Here is a 20,235-nt window from a genome sequence, read left to right on the forward strand (position 1 = left end):
GCTGTTCTGCAGGTTCCGCTGCCCCAGGAAGTTCTCAAAGAGCCTTAGGTTACTCTGTGGCAGGGCTATTTGTCAGAATTGCAATCATATCAGTAGAATGAATTGGGGTTGGTTAAAAGGCCTCGTTTTGCTCAGCCTACTGTATGGACCATGTTTGAAAATGTAACTGAGATCCTGAAAGCCAGCATTTTGAGACTTTGGCCTCTTCCCCTGTTGGACCAGAGGTCCTCCAGGAAACCCTCCGGAGCCATAGAAGAAGAGCAGTGACTAACAAGGACTTACTACGGCTGGACACCGTTCTAAAGTGTTTTACAATTATTAATTCACTTAATCTTATGAGGTGAGCGGTTTTATTGATGCTGTTATTATAATTTTTCTTCATTTTGCTAAAAAAGAAACTAAGGTACAGAAATGTTAAGTAACTTGCCCTAAGTTATATAGCTATTAAGGGGCAGAACCAAGATCTGGACCTCAGTAGAATTCATGTGTTTGACCATTACACTTTCCCACCTCAGGCATGCCGTTCTGAGCCCTAATATTGTAAGTATTCAGTGTCTCAATTTCTGTAATAATCTTTACTAGAAATTTTATATATGTAATTTTCTACCTCGGTAGTAATCCATGCCTGTATGCATGGAGGGCAGGAAAGTTTACAGCTAGGGTCCTGTCTTCAGAGAGTTTACCATTTAGTTGAAGATGTGTATGTTAGTGAAACAACAGTGCAAAGCAACATAGTGGAAAGAACAGGGTTAGAGATCAGATCATATGAATGTGAGTGGTCATTGCTACCGTTTATTATTGATATCACTTACCCAAGACTCAGTTTTTTCACCTGCAAAATGGGAATGATGGTCCTCACCCAATTCACAAATTTATCCTAAGGATCAAATGAGATAGGATATTTTGAAAGTATATTGAAAACTGAATAAAAGAGTAGTATTATCAAATATAAGATAGTTGATGCCAAATGAGTGTACAAAAATGTGTTAGAGCAAAGGACCTGGACTGACAATTCTTTAAGAAGGACTTACAGAGAGTCCATAGACACATGAAAAAATGCTCAACATCACTACCATTAGAGAGATGTAAATTAAAATCACAATGAGATACCACATCATACCTGCCAGAATGGCCACCATACACAAATCAACAAACTACAAGTGCTGACAAGGCTGTGGAGAAAAGGGAACCCTAGTGCACTGTTGGTGGGAATGCAGACTTCTGCCGCCCCTGTGGAAAACAGTGTGGAATTTTCTCAAAAAACTAAAAATGAAACTGCCTTTCGATCCAGTGATCCCATTGCTTGGACTATACCCTAAGAATCCTGAATCACCAATTCAAAAGAACCTGTGTACCCTAATGTTCATAGCAGCATTATTTATAATAGTCAAGTGCTGGAAACTGCCTAAATTTCCATTAGTAAATCAGTGGATTAAAAAATGGTTACATTTACACAATGGAATACTACCCAACAGAAAGAAAAAAGGAGCTCCTACCCTTCACAACAGCATAGATGGAACTGGACAGCATTATGCTAAGTGAAATAAGCCAGGCAATGAAAGGCAAATACCATATGATGTCACCTATAAGTGCAACCTAATCAACAAAACAAACAAATGAGAAAAATACAACCAGAGCCCTGGCTGGTGTAGCTCAGTGGATTGAGCACGAGCCTGCGAACCCAAAGGGTCGCAGTTCGATTCCCAGTCAGGGTACATGCCTGAGTTGCAGGCCAGTTCCCAGCAGGGGACCCATGAAAGGCAACCATACATTGATATTTCTCTCCCTCTTACCTTTCCTGCCCCTCTAAAGATAAATAAATTTAAAAAGAAAAAAAAATAGAACCAGAGACTTAGAAATAAAAAACAAACTGCCAATGACCAGAGGGGAGGAGGATTATGAGAGAAAGTAGGGGAAGAGTCAAGCAGAGGAACATGAATAGAGGACTCATGGGTATGGACAATGTTGGAGGGATTGCTTATGAGACCGGGGGAGGATGGGGCAGGGGAGAACAATGCAGAAAAAGGCGGGACAACTGTAACCCAACGATTAAATAAATAAATAAATAAATAAATAAATAAATAAAATGTGTTAGAGAAGTGTAGAGGTGGAAAATAGTGCTGTAGTCTCATTTATAATTCAATTAAGTAAATATTAGTCAGTCTCCTACATGCTGATGCTATGCTAGGTGCTCAGGACACAGAGGAAAACAGTGTGGGTTTTTTTTTTAATATATTTTATTGATTATGCCATTGCAGTTGTTCTATTCCCCCCCTTCATTCCCCTCCACCCTGCACACCCCTCCCCCACCGTTTCCCCCCTTTAGTGTATAAACAAGTGTCTCGAGTTCTTTAGATTCTATCTTTCCCCTACTATTCTTGCCCTCCCCCCTTATCTATTTTCTACCTACCATCTCTGCTACTTATTTTCTGTACTTTCTCCCACTCCCCTGTTGCTAACCCTCCATGTGATCTTCATTTCTATGGTTCTGCTCCTGATCTAGCTGTCCTCTTAGTTTGCTTTTGTTTTAGGTGTGGTTCTTAATAACTGTGAGTTTGCTGTCCTTTCACTGTTCAACTTTTTTATCTTCTTTTTCTTAGCTAAATCCCTTTAACATTTCATATAATAAGGGCTTGGTGATGATGAACTCCTTGAATTTGATCTTATCTGAGAAGCACTTTATCTGTCCTTCCATTCTAAATGAAAGCTTTGCTGACTAGAGCAATCTTGGTTGTAGGTCTTTGGATTTCATGATTTGGAATACTTCTTTCCAGCCCCTTCTTGCCTGTAAGGTCTCTTTTGAGAAATCTGCTGACAGTCTGATGGGAACTCCTTTGTAGGTGACTGTCCCCTTATCTCTTGCTGCTTCTAGGATTCTCACCTTCCTTTTAATCTTGGCTAATGTAATTATGATGTGCCTTGGTGTGTTCCTTCTTGGATCCAACTTCTTTGGGACTCTCTGAGCTTCCTGGATTTCCTGGAAGTCTATTTCCTTTGCCAGATTGGGAAAGTTCTCCTTTATTATTTGTTCAAATAAGTTTTCCACTCATGGCTGTTTCTCTTCCCCTTCTGGTACTCCTATAATTTGGATGTTAGAACGTTTGAAGATGTCCTGAAGGTTCTTAAGCCTCTCCTCCTTTTTTTGAATTCTTGTTTCTTCATCCTTTTCTGTTTGGTAATTTTTTTCCTTCCTTCTGGTCCACTCCCTTGATTTGAGTCCCAGTTTCCTTTCCATTACTATTGGTTTCCTGTGTATTTCCCTTCATTTCAATTAGTTTAGCCTTCATTTGTTCCTCTAATTTGTGACTAAAATCAACCAGTTCTGTGAACATTCTGATCACCAGTGTTTTGAACTATGCATCTGAAAGTTTTGCTATTTCTTGGTCACTTAGAGTTATGGGCTCTGGGGCTTTCAGTTCTTCTTGAGCCATTTTTGGTCTGTTCAAGCCTTAGGTGTTCACCAGGGCGGGGCCACCCAGGTCTCTGGTTTGTGACGCTGTATGTGGGGGTGGGGTCAAATGGGGGTAACAGCAGTCCCCTCTGCTGCTTCCCGCCACTGGGGCCTGCGTGGTCCGTCTCACTACTCGCTCCTTCGCTGGTTTATCTGTGCACGAATGTGTGACCGCAGTCAGCCCTCAGTGGGTCTGCCCGCTTCTCCACACCTGGGATCCACCCACGGCTGCCTGTGCACCTGGGTACCGCCCAGGTTGGTCCAGTAGATCTTTCCTGCCCGACCCCACTCTGCTGCTGGCTCTGCCCCTCTTACCAGTTTGGCTGAAGGGTTGGTTGTTGTCAGACTTCTGTATATAGTTCAATTCTCTGTGGTTTGGCTGTGTTTTTGTTGCTAAAACTTTGTTGTTTTTAAACTTAGTTGTGCGAGAAGGCAGAGTGTTTCCACCTACACCTCCATCTTGGCGGAAGTCCTCAAACATTACAAACACTGTGCTTTCTTACTTATTTTAGAAGTTGGGCCAATTCCAGGGTCCTGTCATATGTGTTTTCAAATCTCTGTTTTTCTGAGATGCTGGTGAAGACTGAAATATGCGATAAGGAGGAAGAGGAGAGGTCTAGTGGTAAAGTAGAAGTGCAGAGAATGTAAACAGCTTTGATACGACATAACAGGTATCACACCAGAGGTGCATGTTCAGTATACTATGGTAATTCATTCTTCCTGGAGAATTGGAGAAGGACTCACAGAGACCATAATATGTGAACTAGACTCTGAAGGGTCAGTCGATACTTCCCAAGAGAAGAGGAGAAGGAGCATGGTGGCGTAGAAGTACACAACATTTTAGAGAAGTGCGTGTGGTGAGCTCAGAGCACAGGGCACTTGAAGAGACTTGGGGAGGAAAGGCTTAAACCAAAAGCTGGAAAATGATTTTGATATGATTTTGCTGCACAGGGTGTTTGAACATCATCTACAATTGTAGGCCAGGAATGGGAAATACGCTTCATTTCTTATGGCAACCTGCTGGCATGGAACATTATTGTGAGGGGGATTCTGAGTCCACAACTGAGCCTGGACTGAGGATCCATGTGCTGCTTGCCCCGAGGACTTTACCTCCACTCTGGGTATCAGGAAATTTCAGGTGCTTTTCGGCAACTCTGAGACCCATGTGTGACCTCAGAAGATGTCTACCACTGGGAAATAGTACACTGATAAACTAACAGCAAAAAGTAGGGAGAGGTGATTTCACATGGGCTCTGTAACCCAACAGATGGAAATAGTCCCCTCCCTCCACCACTGAAGCAAATGACCTGACCTCTTGACACCTCACTTTTCTCAAGTGCAGTCTTTTCAAAGTGAAAATAATAATAATCCCAGCCTCACAGTGTTGCTAAAATAATGAAATACAGTAATCCCTATGAAGCCCTAAGCACAGTGCCTATAATAATTAATGTACAGTTGCTGTTGCTGCTACTACTATTAGTAGTATCTCACAGAGAGCTTCAACAAAAGGGATCTGTGGGGCTGTGACACTGTTCAGTCTTCTCTATGTCTGATGCAGACCACTGACTAGCACTGACTTTTTAAAATTTTATCCCTAGGGAAGAAAATTCTTGCAGAGTTCACTTTGAGTATAAATAAATTCTCCATATTTTCTCTTAGTCATATAATTTAGATCTCCATGTGTGGGAGGCATTCTTAACATGTTTGGTGAGTAGGGTTGGTCTTGAAGTAGAAGGTCTGGCAGACATATCAGCACAGGTTATATTCGGGGTCTCTGGTTGGTACGTGTCCTTCCCCACTTGAAGAGGTGCATCTCTTCACCTGAGCCCTCAGGTCCTGTTTTTTTCATTTCACTATATATTTTTACAATAAAGCATTGTGATACAGGAAGCCAAAAGAATGTACTCTGGTCTGTATAAAGGAAATTTGAAGTTTGTTTGGGTGTTAAAATGGTGGAGAGAAAACGATGCTTGCTGTTCTCTTAGATACATCTACCTGTACCAACTACCAACACTGCAGATTTGGGAAGAATGGATTTATCAGATGCATGACTAATTGTTATTAGCACAAATAAAGACTTAGACAGTAGGAAGGGCACAAAAGAGAATAATATCTTGATTTTAGAAAAAAGGAATCTAGCTATAAGTAATCTGATTTCTCGAATGATTAATCTCTGATTTTATTTCCTACAGTTGGTATCTCACTGGAGTTATGTTTTGCTTCTAGCTTTTGGTTTACTTCTGAATTTTATAGTAATGTGTTAAATTATATTCAATGACCAATAAATTATCATTGGATTGTTTCTTTCTTATTAAGAAATCTCCTTTGTGTGCATTCAATTACAGTTTATCCATTGAACTGAAAGCCACAAGTCAGTGAAATTTGGGCAGGGCTTCTATCAGAAATAACTGACCTAGATCTTGAGAAAGAAAACAGGTAGGGGTGAAAATACTAGATTGTGAGGAATGTAGAGACTAAGGGAACCTGAACTTTAGAACTGGGCGGAGTTGTGCTGTAGAAGGAGAAGAGTTGGAGTTTTGGAAAGATTAGAGATTTGGTTTTAGAGATTTAGGTTTAGAGATTTAGGTGTTCAAAGTGAGACGAAATGTAATGGTGAACATCAAATGGAAAGAGAACTCCTGGGAAAGAAAGGATTTCAAGTTATGGGTGGCTGAGTGGACTGAAAATCAAAGACACCAGAACAGGAAGTGGCTGCTAGCCCGGTGCAGGGATGGGTGAAGGATTAGCTCAAGTGGAGTCTGGAGTGACAAAGCCAGTTTGACAGAGGAAATGCAAATGGGGTTTTGGCAAAAGAAAGTGAAGGTGTGGGAGTGGATAATTCTCCCAAGGTTATGAGGACAAATTAAAGCTCCAAAGTAGGGCAGTGATGGATTGATGAACTCAAACATTTGCTAGTTAAAGAAAATAGTCATAACTCTACATCATTCTCCTAGATCCTGTAAAACAAGCAGTGATTTTTGAAAAAAATGTATAAGGTCATACTTTTCAGCACCTTTGTTTCAGAACCACTAATCAGCACCTTTTATCTGTCTGGTAGTTTCTACCATTCTCTGTGATCTCTGTGGATAGAAATACTTTTTTCCCCTCAATCCATTGAGTTCACAAATCTTAAGGTCCACTACAAGCTTCAGCTAACCAGCTCTTGATAGAATAGGAACAGAGCTCAGAAATCTAAAATTCTAGTGATTAGGACCAAGGAGACAACACTGTCAGCTTAAGAGAAATCGGTTTCTTTCCTGTTTTCCAGGAATCTCCCTAAGATTTGTGTAGTGCTGTTTAAGTTTGTAGGAATGTTTGGCAGGGAAAGACTCAATATGTTTCCTGAAGACTCATAGGAAAAAAAAAGTAATAGAGGTATGGAGAAGTTTGTGATTACTTGAAAGTGACAGAAACAAAACAAGTTAAGTTAGGAACAAATGTTTGGAAAATTGATTGCAGTCTTTAGACCAGTACTTTCAAGCTTGGAGCATTTTTGTGGGAACATGTGAGTATTGTAGCTACAGACGGTCTTGTAATAATATTGTATTTTCTATTTTAAAATTAGCAGGCAAAATTATACAATTCACCCCTGGAAAATCAACCAGTGTCGACTGCATTTGTCCCCAAGCCAGCAGGCATGAGGGAGGGAAGCGGTGTGCCTCCGTGGGATGCTTCCATGCTGGAGAGCGAGTTTTTCCGGGGTAAGTTTATGCATTAAAATTGCCTTTGCAACTCCTAATACTAAAGCAAATAACAGTTACAGTTTGAGTGGAAATGTTCAAAACATCAAACTCTGTTCTTTAGTTTTGAAGTCCTCTTATCTTATTCAAAGAGGATGCTGTTAGATGCTATTAACACAAATATTAAAGAATCTTATATTTAAATATAATCTAAACGAATATTCTCAGACCAAGGCTGATAAACCTATGAAGTGGTAATAATGGTTAATATTTAATCTCAGGTGAAAAGGAACTGCACCTTTAGAGAATATAACTATAAAGTCTACCGCTCTTAATAAACTTTTATTGTTACTGACTGCCTAAATGCACATGATGAAATCTAATTGTTGCTAAATAATTAACCTTGTACAATAGATAACAATAAAGGGATAGATTCCAAAAGTACGACATGCAGTGGATATTATTATTATATTACTTTCCTGTATGCTCTGTTATAACCATGTATTGGGGGTGGTTTTGGTCAGCAAAAGACTTTATTTCAGGAAAGAAAAACTATGAACAGCTTGAAAGGAAGAACAAAAATCAAAGAGATTTTATTATAATTAGTTTTAAAGGCAGATATTACTACTTATTACACAGGTTTTTTTGTTGTTGTTTTTATCTTTGCTCCACCTTATGGTTGACATTGCTTGATTATTTTATTTGTGGATATGTGGGATAAATTATTTCATAGACAAAATAATTTTTTTTTTCATTAAAGCATTGACAGAATGGTTTCCTGAAGAATTCCTTAGTTACAGATCCTTAACGATCAAGATTAGTTCTTCTGCTGGCTCTTCACACTTAGCAGCACCAACTTACAAACAGTACAGCGAAGGGTTAATCCAGAGCAGACTCAAAACTCCTTCAGCACCTGCCCTGACATGACTGCCGTGTCGCACGTGCAACCCACTTACATTCAGTTAGAAGCGGAGGATATGCCGCACTTTCCCTTTCATTGAAGAGTTAAAATAAAAAATTTTGATGACAAATAATTTTAAATAGCCTAGAAAATTACACCATTTTATGCAACTCAGTATGACAGATTTCTGTAAACTAAAAACTTCTTCAGCAATTTAAATAATCCCATAATTTATTTCTAATGTCAGATTTGATTTTGTTTAATGAACATTTATTCAACAAATACATATTCTACTTATTTTTTTGTAACAGGAATGTGGTAAAATTATATCTACTACAATGTGGGCTTTAGGGAATCTTAAAACCGTAAAAGATTATGGTTCTATTTAAATTCCAACAGGCTTTTATTGAGGAAAATGTGTCAAATATGATTAAATAAACACAATTCAAAGAAATACCGCCCTGGCTGGTGTAGCTCAGTGGATTGAGCACGGACCTGCAAACTGAAGGATCGTGGTTTCATTCCCAGTCAGGGCACATGCCTGGGTTGTAGGCCAGTTCCCAGCAGGGGACCCATGAGAGGCAACCATACATTGATATTTCTCTCCTTCTCTCCTTCCCTTCCCCTCTAAAGATAAATAAATAAAATCTTAAAATAAAACATATCCCTTAAAAAAAAAAAGAAATACCAGACAACTTAGAATGTCCTATGACTTGCCTGAGCCCACAGACAACCACTCACTGAATCTCTTTCTGCCTCCGTGTCCTCATTTTTAAATCAAGACTGGTAATAACACCAGTCTTACAAGGTTGTGTGAGGATTTAATGCGTTAATAAATTCAGTGCTTAGAATTCTGCCCGACACATAGAAAGTGCTTTATTAAAGGAGTGCTAATGGGTCTTTTTACAGGAAAACAATCTACCCTTAGCATATCATTTAAAATATGTAGAAGTTTAAATTTTATGTATTGCTCAAGTCCATTGAAATAAGTGTGTTTACAAATTAGGTGCTAAACTGTTGATAGCAATGCTGTTTTCTCAGCAGTAGAACTGAGAAATCACATGTTGTTTACAGACTCTCATTTCTATCATAATCCTTTGACATATTTGGAAATATTTTAATTATCTAGTGACACAAAAGATGACTAAGAGAAACCACAATTAAAATCTGTTGTTTGTAAAAAAAAAAAAATGTAGCTTTTTGGCCTTTATGTCCCTTAAGGCATTATGGAAGGTTAACTTTAAAGAAGTATGGTTTGAAAAGTATGAAAAAGAAACTTCATTATAGCTTTGTAAAAGTCATGCTATCTTAAATACATAATCAAAACTAATGTCACATCTGTGATGATATGATAAACATGATATTTATAAATGATTATGCTTCTTGAAGAGTAGCCTCCCCAACTGAAATTATTATTAGACTATAAAATGTTTTACATATAAAGTCACTCATGTTCCCCTTCCAGTTTTAGATGATTTGGACAGCACACTGGATCAGGAGCAGTCCCCAGGCTCAGTGGATGCAAGATCACCTCTCAACCATGGACCAAGAACACAGTTCAGCCCTTTTCACTCCAGTGGGAACAGATATGGTAACACCACAGGAAGGCACAAAAATCACTATAATGAAACTTCTAATATGTCTATCTATGACATCCTAAGACCAGGAACCCCTAGAGAAGGTTTTAAAACCTTTTCTTCTAGAATAAGAACAATTTATGATATGTATAGGACAAGGGAGCCCAGAGTCTTAAAAGAAGATTATGTGCAAAAGAATACTTTTGGTAGTAGCTCTCTGTGTTTTGACAGCAGGCGAATAGCCTCACCAGCTACAGGGCACTTCACAGCAAGAAGCATACATTTTCCAGCCACAACTCAGAACAAGAACGGATTTATACCACCAAGCCACCAGCAGAGCCCTAAGAGAACTCCTTTATCATCCATCATATGGAATAGATCAGATCCTTCTGGAAATAGGCCAACCCAGGAAGAGTTCCTGAGGGCTCCGTCACCAATGGAAGTTGACCCTGCTGACCAGGTGTATCCCAGGTGTTTTCAGGAGAATAGGACCTATGGATTTTATCATTCACAGAGTACTTACCAGAGTGTCAGTTTAAATTCTCCCATGGACAGTGCAATGAGTCCTGACCCATTTGAAAACTCAGAGAATATGCCATTCTACCATCAAGACAATCCATTTGCTAGGTCTTTCTTTAGCAATACCTTTGGACGAAGCAGGGAACAGAGATTTGGACGTAGTTCTTTCTGGGGCCAACATGGAGAACATTCTTCCTGGTCTGGCTTTCATCAAAGCAGGAAACTATTTACTTCTTCTGACAGAGACTTTGAAATGATTTCCACTGAACCAGATAGTGCATCACATAGTCATGGCCATAATGTTTCTTCTCAACACTGGGGATCGTTTCCCCCTAATTACAAGACTACTATCCCCAGAGACCAAGAAGCGCCACATCACTTGCAATTGGATTCTCAGACATCCACAGTGGAGAACATGGAGGTGTCACAGGGTAATGAGAACCCGATGACTCATTTTGGCACCCCAAATATTTGTTCCAGGATTGGTTCAAGCTACCACATCAAATCTGGTGGGTTAGAATGCCAACAGGACAGTTCTCTTAAAGAAGTACCAGTAAACCAAGAACCTTACTCATTTGGAACTGCTCAGACTCTAGCATCCTCATTTAAAACTTCCTTCCCTCAGATTCCGAATGACAAAAGGAATCATCAGTGTCCAAACTTTCAGAATCCCACAGTCACTTTACAGAGAATGAAGCCTGTCTCTCTTCCAATAAGAAGCTACACAGAAGCCACTGTGACCAACAGCAATTCAGTCGATTCTCCACCTCTTACTCAAAGCCAACCCAGTATCTTGCTCACAGAAGTGAATAACGAGAAAGACTTGAGTGAATCTATTTTAGAAAAAGACAAGCAACTAAATAAGATGGACCAGACAAACACGACAAATGAAATGCCCCAACCTGTTTCAGAGAAAATAATCTCTAACCCTTTAGCTGATTTTCAAAGTCCCCTCTCCCAAGACTCAGGCAAAACCAACAGATTTGTTTTTAATGCATCTAGCACCATAATTTCAAAAAGGGCTCCCAAAGTCATTTCCAGGAAAGATAGCTCCAAAATTCATATATCACAAAGAGATAAAGCCAATGAACTAAAAAAAGATAAGGGTTATACTGAAAAACAAAAATCTGGTCCAGCAACTTCTTTTCCTTTTATTCAGGAAAGCAGAACATCATCATCTTTTCCCAGCCCAAATCAAAGTTGTAACCAGGAACTAATAATAAGTACTGAAGACAGGTCAAGCATTATTGAAAATAACCTCTAGAGCTCTGAACCTACTGGTAATCAAAATGCACAATCTCCAGAAAAGCCTGCTAATTTAGATACCAAGGAAGAACAGTGTACCAAAACTCATTCTACCAAGTATAACAAGTCAACTGCTGGCCACAGTATCCCATGTGATTCTGTAGGTCTGTCATCAGGTACACTACCAGATTCTTCACCATCGAAAGATTTCTTCCTTGGTGCCCTGGTGGTTCCTTCTACTCCAGTATTCTCGAGAGAAAGCCTTTCAGGCCAAGATCCATCTCTGGGAGAAAGAGAAAAGGAAGACAATAATAGCCAGTATCAAAATAATCAGTTTACCTTGAGCCCCTTGAGAACTGAAAAGAGTGGTGATAGTTGTGTATGTATAAATAATGAAGTGGTTGATGTCAAATGCCACTTACATCCTCCTCTCAGGGCTGGAAAGGGAAAAGCAAAAATAAGACGACGTACATCCTGTATTGAAAAGTTGAGCAAAACGGGATGTAAATCAACACCCACAAGTGGCAGCAGTAGCCTCAATGAGGTAGATCAAAGTGATTCCAAGGCTCCTGAGCCTCACACAATTTATTGTACCTTACCAAGAAAATCATCCAGTTTTCTCACTAATAGCAGAAAGTCAGAAAGTAAGATAACAGCTCCTTCATTTAGAAGCGTGCCACTTCCATTCCAACTTGAAAATAATTTGGAAGATCCAATAGGGAAAGACACATCAAATAAATTTAATTCCAGTTCTGTGTCAGAAAGCAGATGTTCCAAAGTAGTTTCAGACTCAGCCTCAGGAGCACCTGAAGCAGCAGAGAATATGACAAACCTTGGATCTGCTTCCATTAGAAAAGGACCCTTCCCACTCTTCACCAAAAGGGCTGTGTCATGGCCTTCAGAGGTGCCACATGCCTCATTTGGAAAAGATGAAAGAGAAGAATGCTTGGTCTCAGACATGGATGCTTCTGCTATAACACTGAGACCTTGGGAGAAAACCATTCACCCTCTGGACAGTGACTCACCTGTTAGGGATTGTTCTTTAACCACAAGATACCACCAAAAGGAGCCCTTTCAGGAAAGCACTGAAAACGATGGTAAAAACACTGCCTCCAAGACATTCTCCCTCTCAAATGAAGACCCTTCACCTGATTCTTCAGATATGTCCTGGGAAAAAGGTGAGAAAACATTACATAAATTTAAGACTACTAGTATGTTTTCTGTTTTTGGTGATGAAGATAATGTAAAGTGTCTTGAGGTAGTTTCAGTATATTATACTCTACCAAGGAAACACAGCAAAAAATTATGTAATCTCCTCCAAGAGCATACTCAAAATACCGACCCACTTCCAGAATCAACTAAAGTGGGGGCTGTAACATTTTCCAATGCTTCAGAAAAAGAGAAACTAAATGATTCCGCTCAGGAAAACAACAGTTACCATTCTCCCAACGCTGAAAAGGTGACTGATCTACAGTTATCAAGTACTAGCCCCTTGGAACCTACGCTGCAGGAAAGGGCTTCTATTGGGGTAGATGTTTCTCTTCATAAAGGAGAATCTAAAACTAGAGAGATTTCCCCAGATAACTTAGCTGAAACACCTCTTGGTGTTTCACAAAACAGGAAGAAGAGAGGGAAACAGTTGCAAAGTAAAACACTGCATGCTTCATTAATTCTTCAGGAAAGAAAAGTCACAGAAGAAAAATCTGAAAATTGTCAGTGCTCCATTAAATCACCTGACAGTGGTCCTAATCCTCCAGCCCATGCAGAAGGGATTGCTGAAAATCACCAAACCAGAAGGTGTTCCAGGGGGTGCACAGGCAGTGGTATAGCCACCATAGCTATTGGAAGTGCAAAGTGTTTTCAGAAAGATATCACAGACACAGCTGAAGATGGTAGCTCCAGTGGATTGCAGCCTAGGAGAGTCAGAGGAGCAGATTTTCAAAAAAAGACTGATGATGCACTATCTGACCCAGAAAGCCAAGTCTTTGCGCTTACTCCAGCTTTGCCTAAACTACATGTGGATGAGGAGACTTGTTCAGGTGAACGAGATTTGGACAGTTTGCAGTCTAAACCCAGAAAACTACCTCAAAGAAGTCAGGAGGTAAATGTGACAAAGACGGGAAAGACTAAAGATGAAATGCAGAGGTTGGCATGTGATCAACCCTTACATTCTGAAGGAAGTAATAAAAATAAAACCAGCTTGGATGACCTAGAAAAAGGGAAAAACAGATCCTCACCTAAACACAGATTGGCAGCCATGTCCAAAGCAAGCAGAAAATTTCCAGCTAAAGATTTAAGCCCCAGAAGACATGTAGCTACTATTTTCCTCCAAAGTGGGAACAGTTCTGGCTTCAGTGGTTTATCTGTTGGCACACCAGAGTGCAGCCCACTGTCTTCTGAGCCTACTCCAAAGTCCACAGAATCCACTGATGAAAGCAGGTTGAATAGTGATGGACTGGATGTGAAGAAATCCAAGAACCTTCTCCAGGTTACTGTAATGTCTGACAGAGAAGCTGCTACACACTTCAGCAGGCAGAAGCCTAACAGCTTTTCACAACCACATCAGAATGAGTTTAAAAATAGCTCAGAATCACCACCCAAGTGTGAGAATTCTAAAGATGTAACAGTAGCTCAGATTTTGGGAAGAGACTCAAGTACCCTGAGCCAACCCACATTCACCAGCCTCGGGGAAGCTGACTTCTCTGACCATCAGAGGAGGCTGAACCCCCATCTTCCAGTGGAGCCTACAGAGAAATCTGCAATAAGCACCCCACTGGCCCAATGTCAGCAACAACAAAGGAGTGCTGCTTCTCTGGAATGGGAACCTGAGCCACACCCCTACCGGTCAAAGAGTTTAAAAAGCATCAACATGCACGGTGATCTGCTACGCAAAAGTCATCCTCCAAAAACCAGGGAGCGCCATTTTTCTGAAAGCACTTCTCTTGACAATGCCCTGAACCACCTGACCCTTAGGGATGAATTCTCTAACAACAATGGGTACAATAGAAAATTCAAATCTTCTTCTGAACTTCCCTCTTATGATGAAAATGAAAATTGGGCTTTGTATAGCAACAGCAGAATGGGCCCCAAGTCTGCAACATCTATATCTAGACCTATTGACTATGGGATATTTGGGAAGGAACAACAGTTAGCTTTCTTGGAGAATATAAAGAAGTCACTCACACAGGGAAGGTTATGGAAGCCAAGTTTTCTGAAGTACCCTGGCTTCCGGAAAGATGATGTAATCCACCCTCCTAAGCCAATGGAGTCATCAAGCTCAGATTCTCCTAGCAATCAGATGCCAGAGGATGGCTTATCTCCACATGCACCACTTAAAATTTATGAAGAGGATCCTGCAGACTCAGACTGTGACACAGACACAACCACAGATGATGAGTACTACCTGGACGAACATGACAAGGAGTCGGAACTGTGAGGCCTCTTCAGTAAAATGCGTAATCTTTTCTCCAAAAGCTTGTAATGCAAATAAAATGTAAATGTTTGTGTCCGTGGGAAGGACAGATAAAAAAATGTATCTATTTCTGAAGTAACCTGAATTCTTCCCCCCTCCATAGCCTATGTATACACACACACACTTCCTGAGTTCTAGAGCAATACCTTCTCTTTGGGGGGATTCTCTGCTATTTTCTGACTATATATCCTTGGCTTTCCTTTTTCATACCCATGTGAGTCTCTAATTCACTGTTCAATTTTGGCTTTCTGCTCTATTTCCCCACAACTTTTTTTTTTACACCTTTCATGTGATTTGCAACCCTAATATCCCAGATACATGTACAAAACTCGTTACTCAGTACAACTGAAAAACTCTGTACTGCTTCCTCTGATCCACTCCCCATACTCATGGCATTAAAATACAGGGATGATGGCAATGGAGTAAATATTGTCATCCTGTTTGACTCATCAGCATTTAGGAGGTCTAGGGTTTGGTTGATTTTTTTTTTTCAAACAAAGATAAAGGAATTTTCATAAGGACATCCTGTTATATCCACAGTGGAGCCTGAGAGGCACCTGTCTGAAGTGCTCATTGAGATAATAGAGGAGGAGGAGCAGAATTCCTCGTAAGCCAAGCCACACTTGTACTCCTAGGAATTCCTTTGAAATTGTATGTAGGAATTGGCAGAATTGTTAGGAGCTGAATTTTAATCAAGTCAAGGACTGGCACCAGGCAACCTGAGGGCACAGAAGGTGGGTTGGCCACAAAATTTCTGCCTAGGAAAGAAGCATAACGGAGGGGTGGAGGTAAATGGACATGCCTTTTGTGAGACTGACGTCCTTACAGCAGCTCTCTAGGCAACCGGTTTTTCCCTGATCTCCACACCACATTTTTCTACTTTCTTCATTGCAAGATAAGACACTTTTTCCCATGCGTGGCCTTTTGGTCATAAGTATCAAATGGTGGCCTTGGCCAGCTCCCTAGACTGCTGCCAAGTCAGGCCAGACATGCTGACACTCACAGGCTTCTTTGTGGGATCATTTAGCAAACCCCTGGGAAATTATGAGGCAGAGCTTCTAAGGGCTTATCACTGTGATTCAAGAATTTGTCTAGACTAAATAACTTCCCACACACCCTGAGAACTTGACTTCCCTAACTCTTTAGTTGCCATACAGAAAAACTCGGGATTTCTCTCTTCCTAGTCAGAGTAAAGATAATTCGCTAAAACTACATAAAGCCTGACATCCTGGATCTCAGTGCTGTGAAGGTCAACACGAGTGGATTTCATCTTGTGTCGTTTATATGTGCTTCCTGGCCTAATTTAATTTTCCTTTTTTTCCACCTGTCTGTTTCATCCATATGAATTAAGGATAATGATAGGTGTTGGTGAAGTGTATGGAGATCTGGAACTGATAAAATTCAAGAAAGTGCTGTGTTACCTGCTAAATCATTGCCTTGTGTAGACTAATGCTGGGGCAGGTTTACCTTGTTCCCACGCAACTCAAAACTAATGAAGATGTGGTCACTAACATGAAAGCTAGTCCTTAAATCTGAAATTGTTCTAAACTTCAGGTTCTGAGCAATCTTAAAGAGACTGATAATAGAATTCTAAATTAACTCGTCTAAATTTTTCAATTTAAATTTATCTGGTAAAAAAATTAACATTTTATTTTTTTGTATGTTTGTAAATTCTACCTTTTCCTTCTATTATTTATCTGATTATTTAAGTAAAATTTTTATAAACCCATATTTTCTATGTGATTTAAAGATACTCAGTTAATATTGTAATAATAACATTTCTTGACTTTTTAATGAACAGTTTATGAATGCTAGTTCAGTAAATACCTGGGTGTACATGTATACTACAAAAGGTGAAATGAAAATAGCTTATTTTTCACTGAGTTTAGGAGATAACAACATTGTAACTAAACATTCTTAACATAGGTAAGTTAAGGTAAAGATAAACTACTTTGGGGCCCTGATTTTTTGCACTAGAATCTACTATATGTGAATTCAAAGATAATTGATGGTCAACACTCACACTGTCTGCAATGTTTGCTTGTTGTCTGTCTTAAGAATCAAGAAAACAGAAAATTCATCAAAATAGCATCTTCCATAGTTTTATACTTTTATAAAACACTTCGTTAAAGAAGTATAGCAAATTTCTATGTATTTTAACATACAAACTGCTGCTTTTTAATATTCATTTTTTGGTATAGCTATAGTAATTTTTATACTTATAACTTTCCTAAAAGATGTAATCATTGTTACAATAAATACATAAATGGAATAAACCAGGATGTAAATTATTAACTTGATTAAATCATGGACTTCTGTAACCATAAGTTTTTACATGTGAAGTCCATTTAAGATAGGACTTAATGAAATTATTTTGACTTTTCCAGACTTTCTTCTAAATAATTACTCCCTTACATTGTAGATACATTGATGTCAATAAAACTCCAGTTGCTACTAATAAAGCTTTGGTTGATGATAAGCTAATAAAAGCTACTTTGTGTAAGAGGTAACTTCGTGTGTGTATTGGAGGTGATGAAACAAAGTCCACTTAGGTTATGGTGAAGATGGAAATCAAATTGGAAAATCCATGCCTCCATAAAAGTAATATACTCCACTGAATGCCGGAGGGTTAAAGAGGGCTTATTGCTGAGAGTTTATTGTTAGTAATAGAAATCATGCTTCAGAATATCCCATTTAACTATATAGTGTATATACATAAGTAGTTTATTTTCAGAGCAAGTTTGTGATGTATTACCACTTCGGGGCTCTTTGTGAAGGGCACCTGGGTTCTGAAACAAACAAGCCCTAACCTCTTTTGTTAAAATGTTGTCAAATAATCCTTTTATATATTTGTTCTTAAACCTGTTATCTAGACATGAAATGTGTTATAAGACAAAGCGCAAATTTAAAATAATGCCTGTGTTAAAATAAATGATTTCAGTAAAGGTATGCTTGACTTAGTTTTTATTCCCATCCTCAAATGATGACTTTTCATTGTGAAAGTTTCAGGAAAACGACAAAGAGAAGAGGTAGAGTACAAAAGCTTTCAAACAAATCTTTTTGGTGGCTACTGAATGAGATCGACCACATACGTGGTTTTAAAACACAGTGACTTTTCTCATTCTCTGTTTGTGCCCCAAAGAAGCCAACCAACAAATGGAGATAATTGCACCTGGTTGCCTAATAGAGGAGGGATGAATCAAGCCTGGCATTTGTCTGAGAGTTCCCACACTGACCGAGGAAGAGGGAGCTACATGGAGCTGGGTCATCGACCGCCCAGTAGCACTGATGGAAGATAAGGAGGTCTTTCCAGTTGGAATATGAGACATGCAGTGTTGATTCCTGCTGAACAAATTGATAGATTTATCTTTTCTAAGAAAGCAACTCAAAACTTTTTCTCTACCTAGGACAGGAGAGTGTCATCAACACGAATATAGGTAGTACTTTATTCAAAATATTTTTTGCTGTCCTTTGTTCACATTTAAAATACATTGCATCAGCTAGGATTTTTAGTCATGGACAATATAATCCTCCCTAGGTGGTTCAAGTTAAAAAGGACACATTAAAGGGTATACACTTTGCTCACAACCACATTGGTAGGGCTGAGGAAACAGACAGTAAGCTGGAATTTCAGGACCAATGGCTAAAACCATGCCATGGAAGTGGATTCCCACGGGAGCTGCTGTCTCTGTGAGGACCAGGAAGATGCAGAATCAGGAAGCTGAGTGAACCAACACAATGGATCACCATACTCATTTTCCTCAGAAATCAGTAAAAATAAAATTAATAGCATATATAAACTTACACATAAAAATACCTGCAGCCAAAACTGGAAACAAAGTGAATACCTAATAAAAAATGATTGAGTGAATATATAATGCACATGTAATATTATGAAACCATTAAAAAGAAATTAAAACTATATAAATGGACTTAGAAGAATTTGCATAAGTACTGTTGAGAGAGAAAAAGCAAAATCTCCCTTTTGTGAATATTAACCCAAAAACCTGCATTTGCGTGTGTGCATGTGGAGGGATACAGGTGAGGCTGTGAATGTCAGTTGATTTGTGGCGGGGGAGGGGCTGTTGGAGGGTATGTTCAAGAGCAGCAGGAGATAGGAGGGGTAGCAAGATCCCCTTGGAAAAAACTGTAAATACACACAGGTATATATAGGAATATGTGTGTATGATTATGTTATGCACTTAGAATATATCATTGGGTATACAGATAAAAAATTAAAGATAATCTTTTAAAAGGTTATAGGGGGAATATTTAGTGTTATTTTCTTTTTAAAAAAACTGCAATTTATACTTGATTTTGTGCAACATTGTGTTTTTTCAGTTTTATTAAGGTGTAATTGACATATAACACTTTACATTTTACATTGCTCTGTTTAAGAGAACAGTCAGTTACAAATAGCAATCTCTTAATTTTGGCTTTTAAACTCTCAAAGAAGAGATTCTATTTAGTTCAGCATGAGACAGGTTTCAAATTATGGGCCAGGCAATTGTGGCCATGGGTTAAGGTGATGTTTTACAAAGCCTCATTGTTAACTGTGGGCTGTTGAAGGGGAAAAAAAAAGAGGAGCAGTTACTAGAAAGGGTTAGAAATGTTATGAACCTTGTGGAGAGTTAACAGCTGGGAAGTTTACATGAATGCGAGGATTCCAGGGGTCGGTGCAAGTCATAAAAGTATATTGGATGTAGACATTCCAGAGCCACACACAGGCCATAGTTCTATGTGTCTGAGATTGGAACTCAATATAGGGATGGATGTGAAAGGAAACAGAAACTTCTTGAAGTGGGTCATTTACTTTAAGTTTTGTGTGTGACTTTTCTATTGCCTGGAGAGACCTTCCTCCCCTCTTCCTGTGACAGATTCCTATTTGACTGTCGTGTTTGAACACAGATGTCATCTCTTTCAGAAAGCCTCTCCCAATTCTGCCAGGATTAGGTTAGTTGGCCTCCATATGACGTACTTATGTTGGGACAGGCAGTTTGCCACGGGCCCTGAACTTTTCGCAGATATGCCAAGAATGTAAGTCCCTGACCACTCTTTACCCCTGCCATTTCTCATGTGTTTGCAGCAAGCAATCTGGAAGGATGAGATAAGCTCTCCTCACCGACACAGAGCAGTAAGTCGCTTTACTCTAAAAGCAGTAATCCCCTAATTGCCACGTGCTTCTCTTGCAGTGGAGGCATCCATGACAGTCCTTCTGCATGGTTCCCACTTGATCTAGGGGGTATATTAATTTGCTAGGGCTGCCATAACAAAATACTATAGACTGGGTGGCTGAAAGAATAGAATTTATTTTCTCATAATTCTGGAGGCTGGAAGACCAAGTCAAGTACAGGTGTGGGGGCTCCGCCCACAGGGCACCCCCCCAGGTA

The 20,235-nt window shown here is 39.4% G+C and overlaps 1 protein-coding gene across 5 annotated transcripts in view; it reads left to right on the plus strand.

The window, feature by feature from the left end:
* The window catches only part of EXPH5 (exophilin 5), an 85,307-nt gene extending 67,536 nt beyond the window's left edge, over positions 1-17,771 (plus strand). For all 5 annotated transcript variants that reach the window (XM_037158847.2, XM_037158851.2, XM_053670432.1 and 2 more), the window contains exons 5-6: positions 7,017-7,152; positions 9,498-17,771. In XM_037158847.2, the coding sequence (XP_037014742.2) occupies positions 7,017-7,152; positions 9,498-11,392 (2,031 nt within the window). In that variant the 3' untranslated portion in view covers positions 11,393-17,771. The remainder of the gene's footprint in view (positions 1-7,016; positions 7,153-9,497) is intronic.
* Positions 17,772-20,235: the final 2,464 nt, after the last annotated feature.

The sequence above is a fragment of the Artibeus jamaicensis genome, unplaced genomic scaffold (genome assembly GCF_021234435.1).
Source record: "Artibeus jamaicensis isolate MK-2021 breed Jamaican fruit bat unplaced genomic scaffold, CSHL_Jam_final contig_585, whole genome shotgun sequence".
Taxonomy (NCBI): Eukaryota; Metazoa; Chordata; class Mammalia; order Chiroptera; family Phyllostomidae; genus Artibeus; species Artibeus jamaicensis.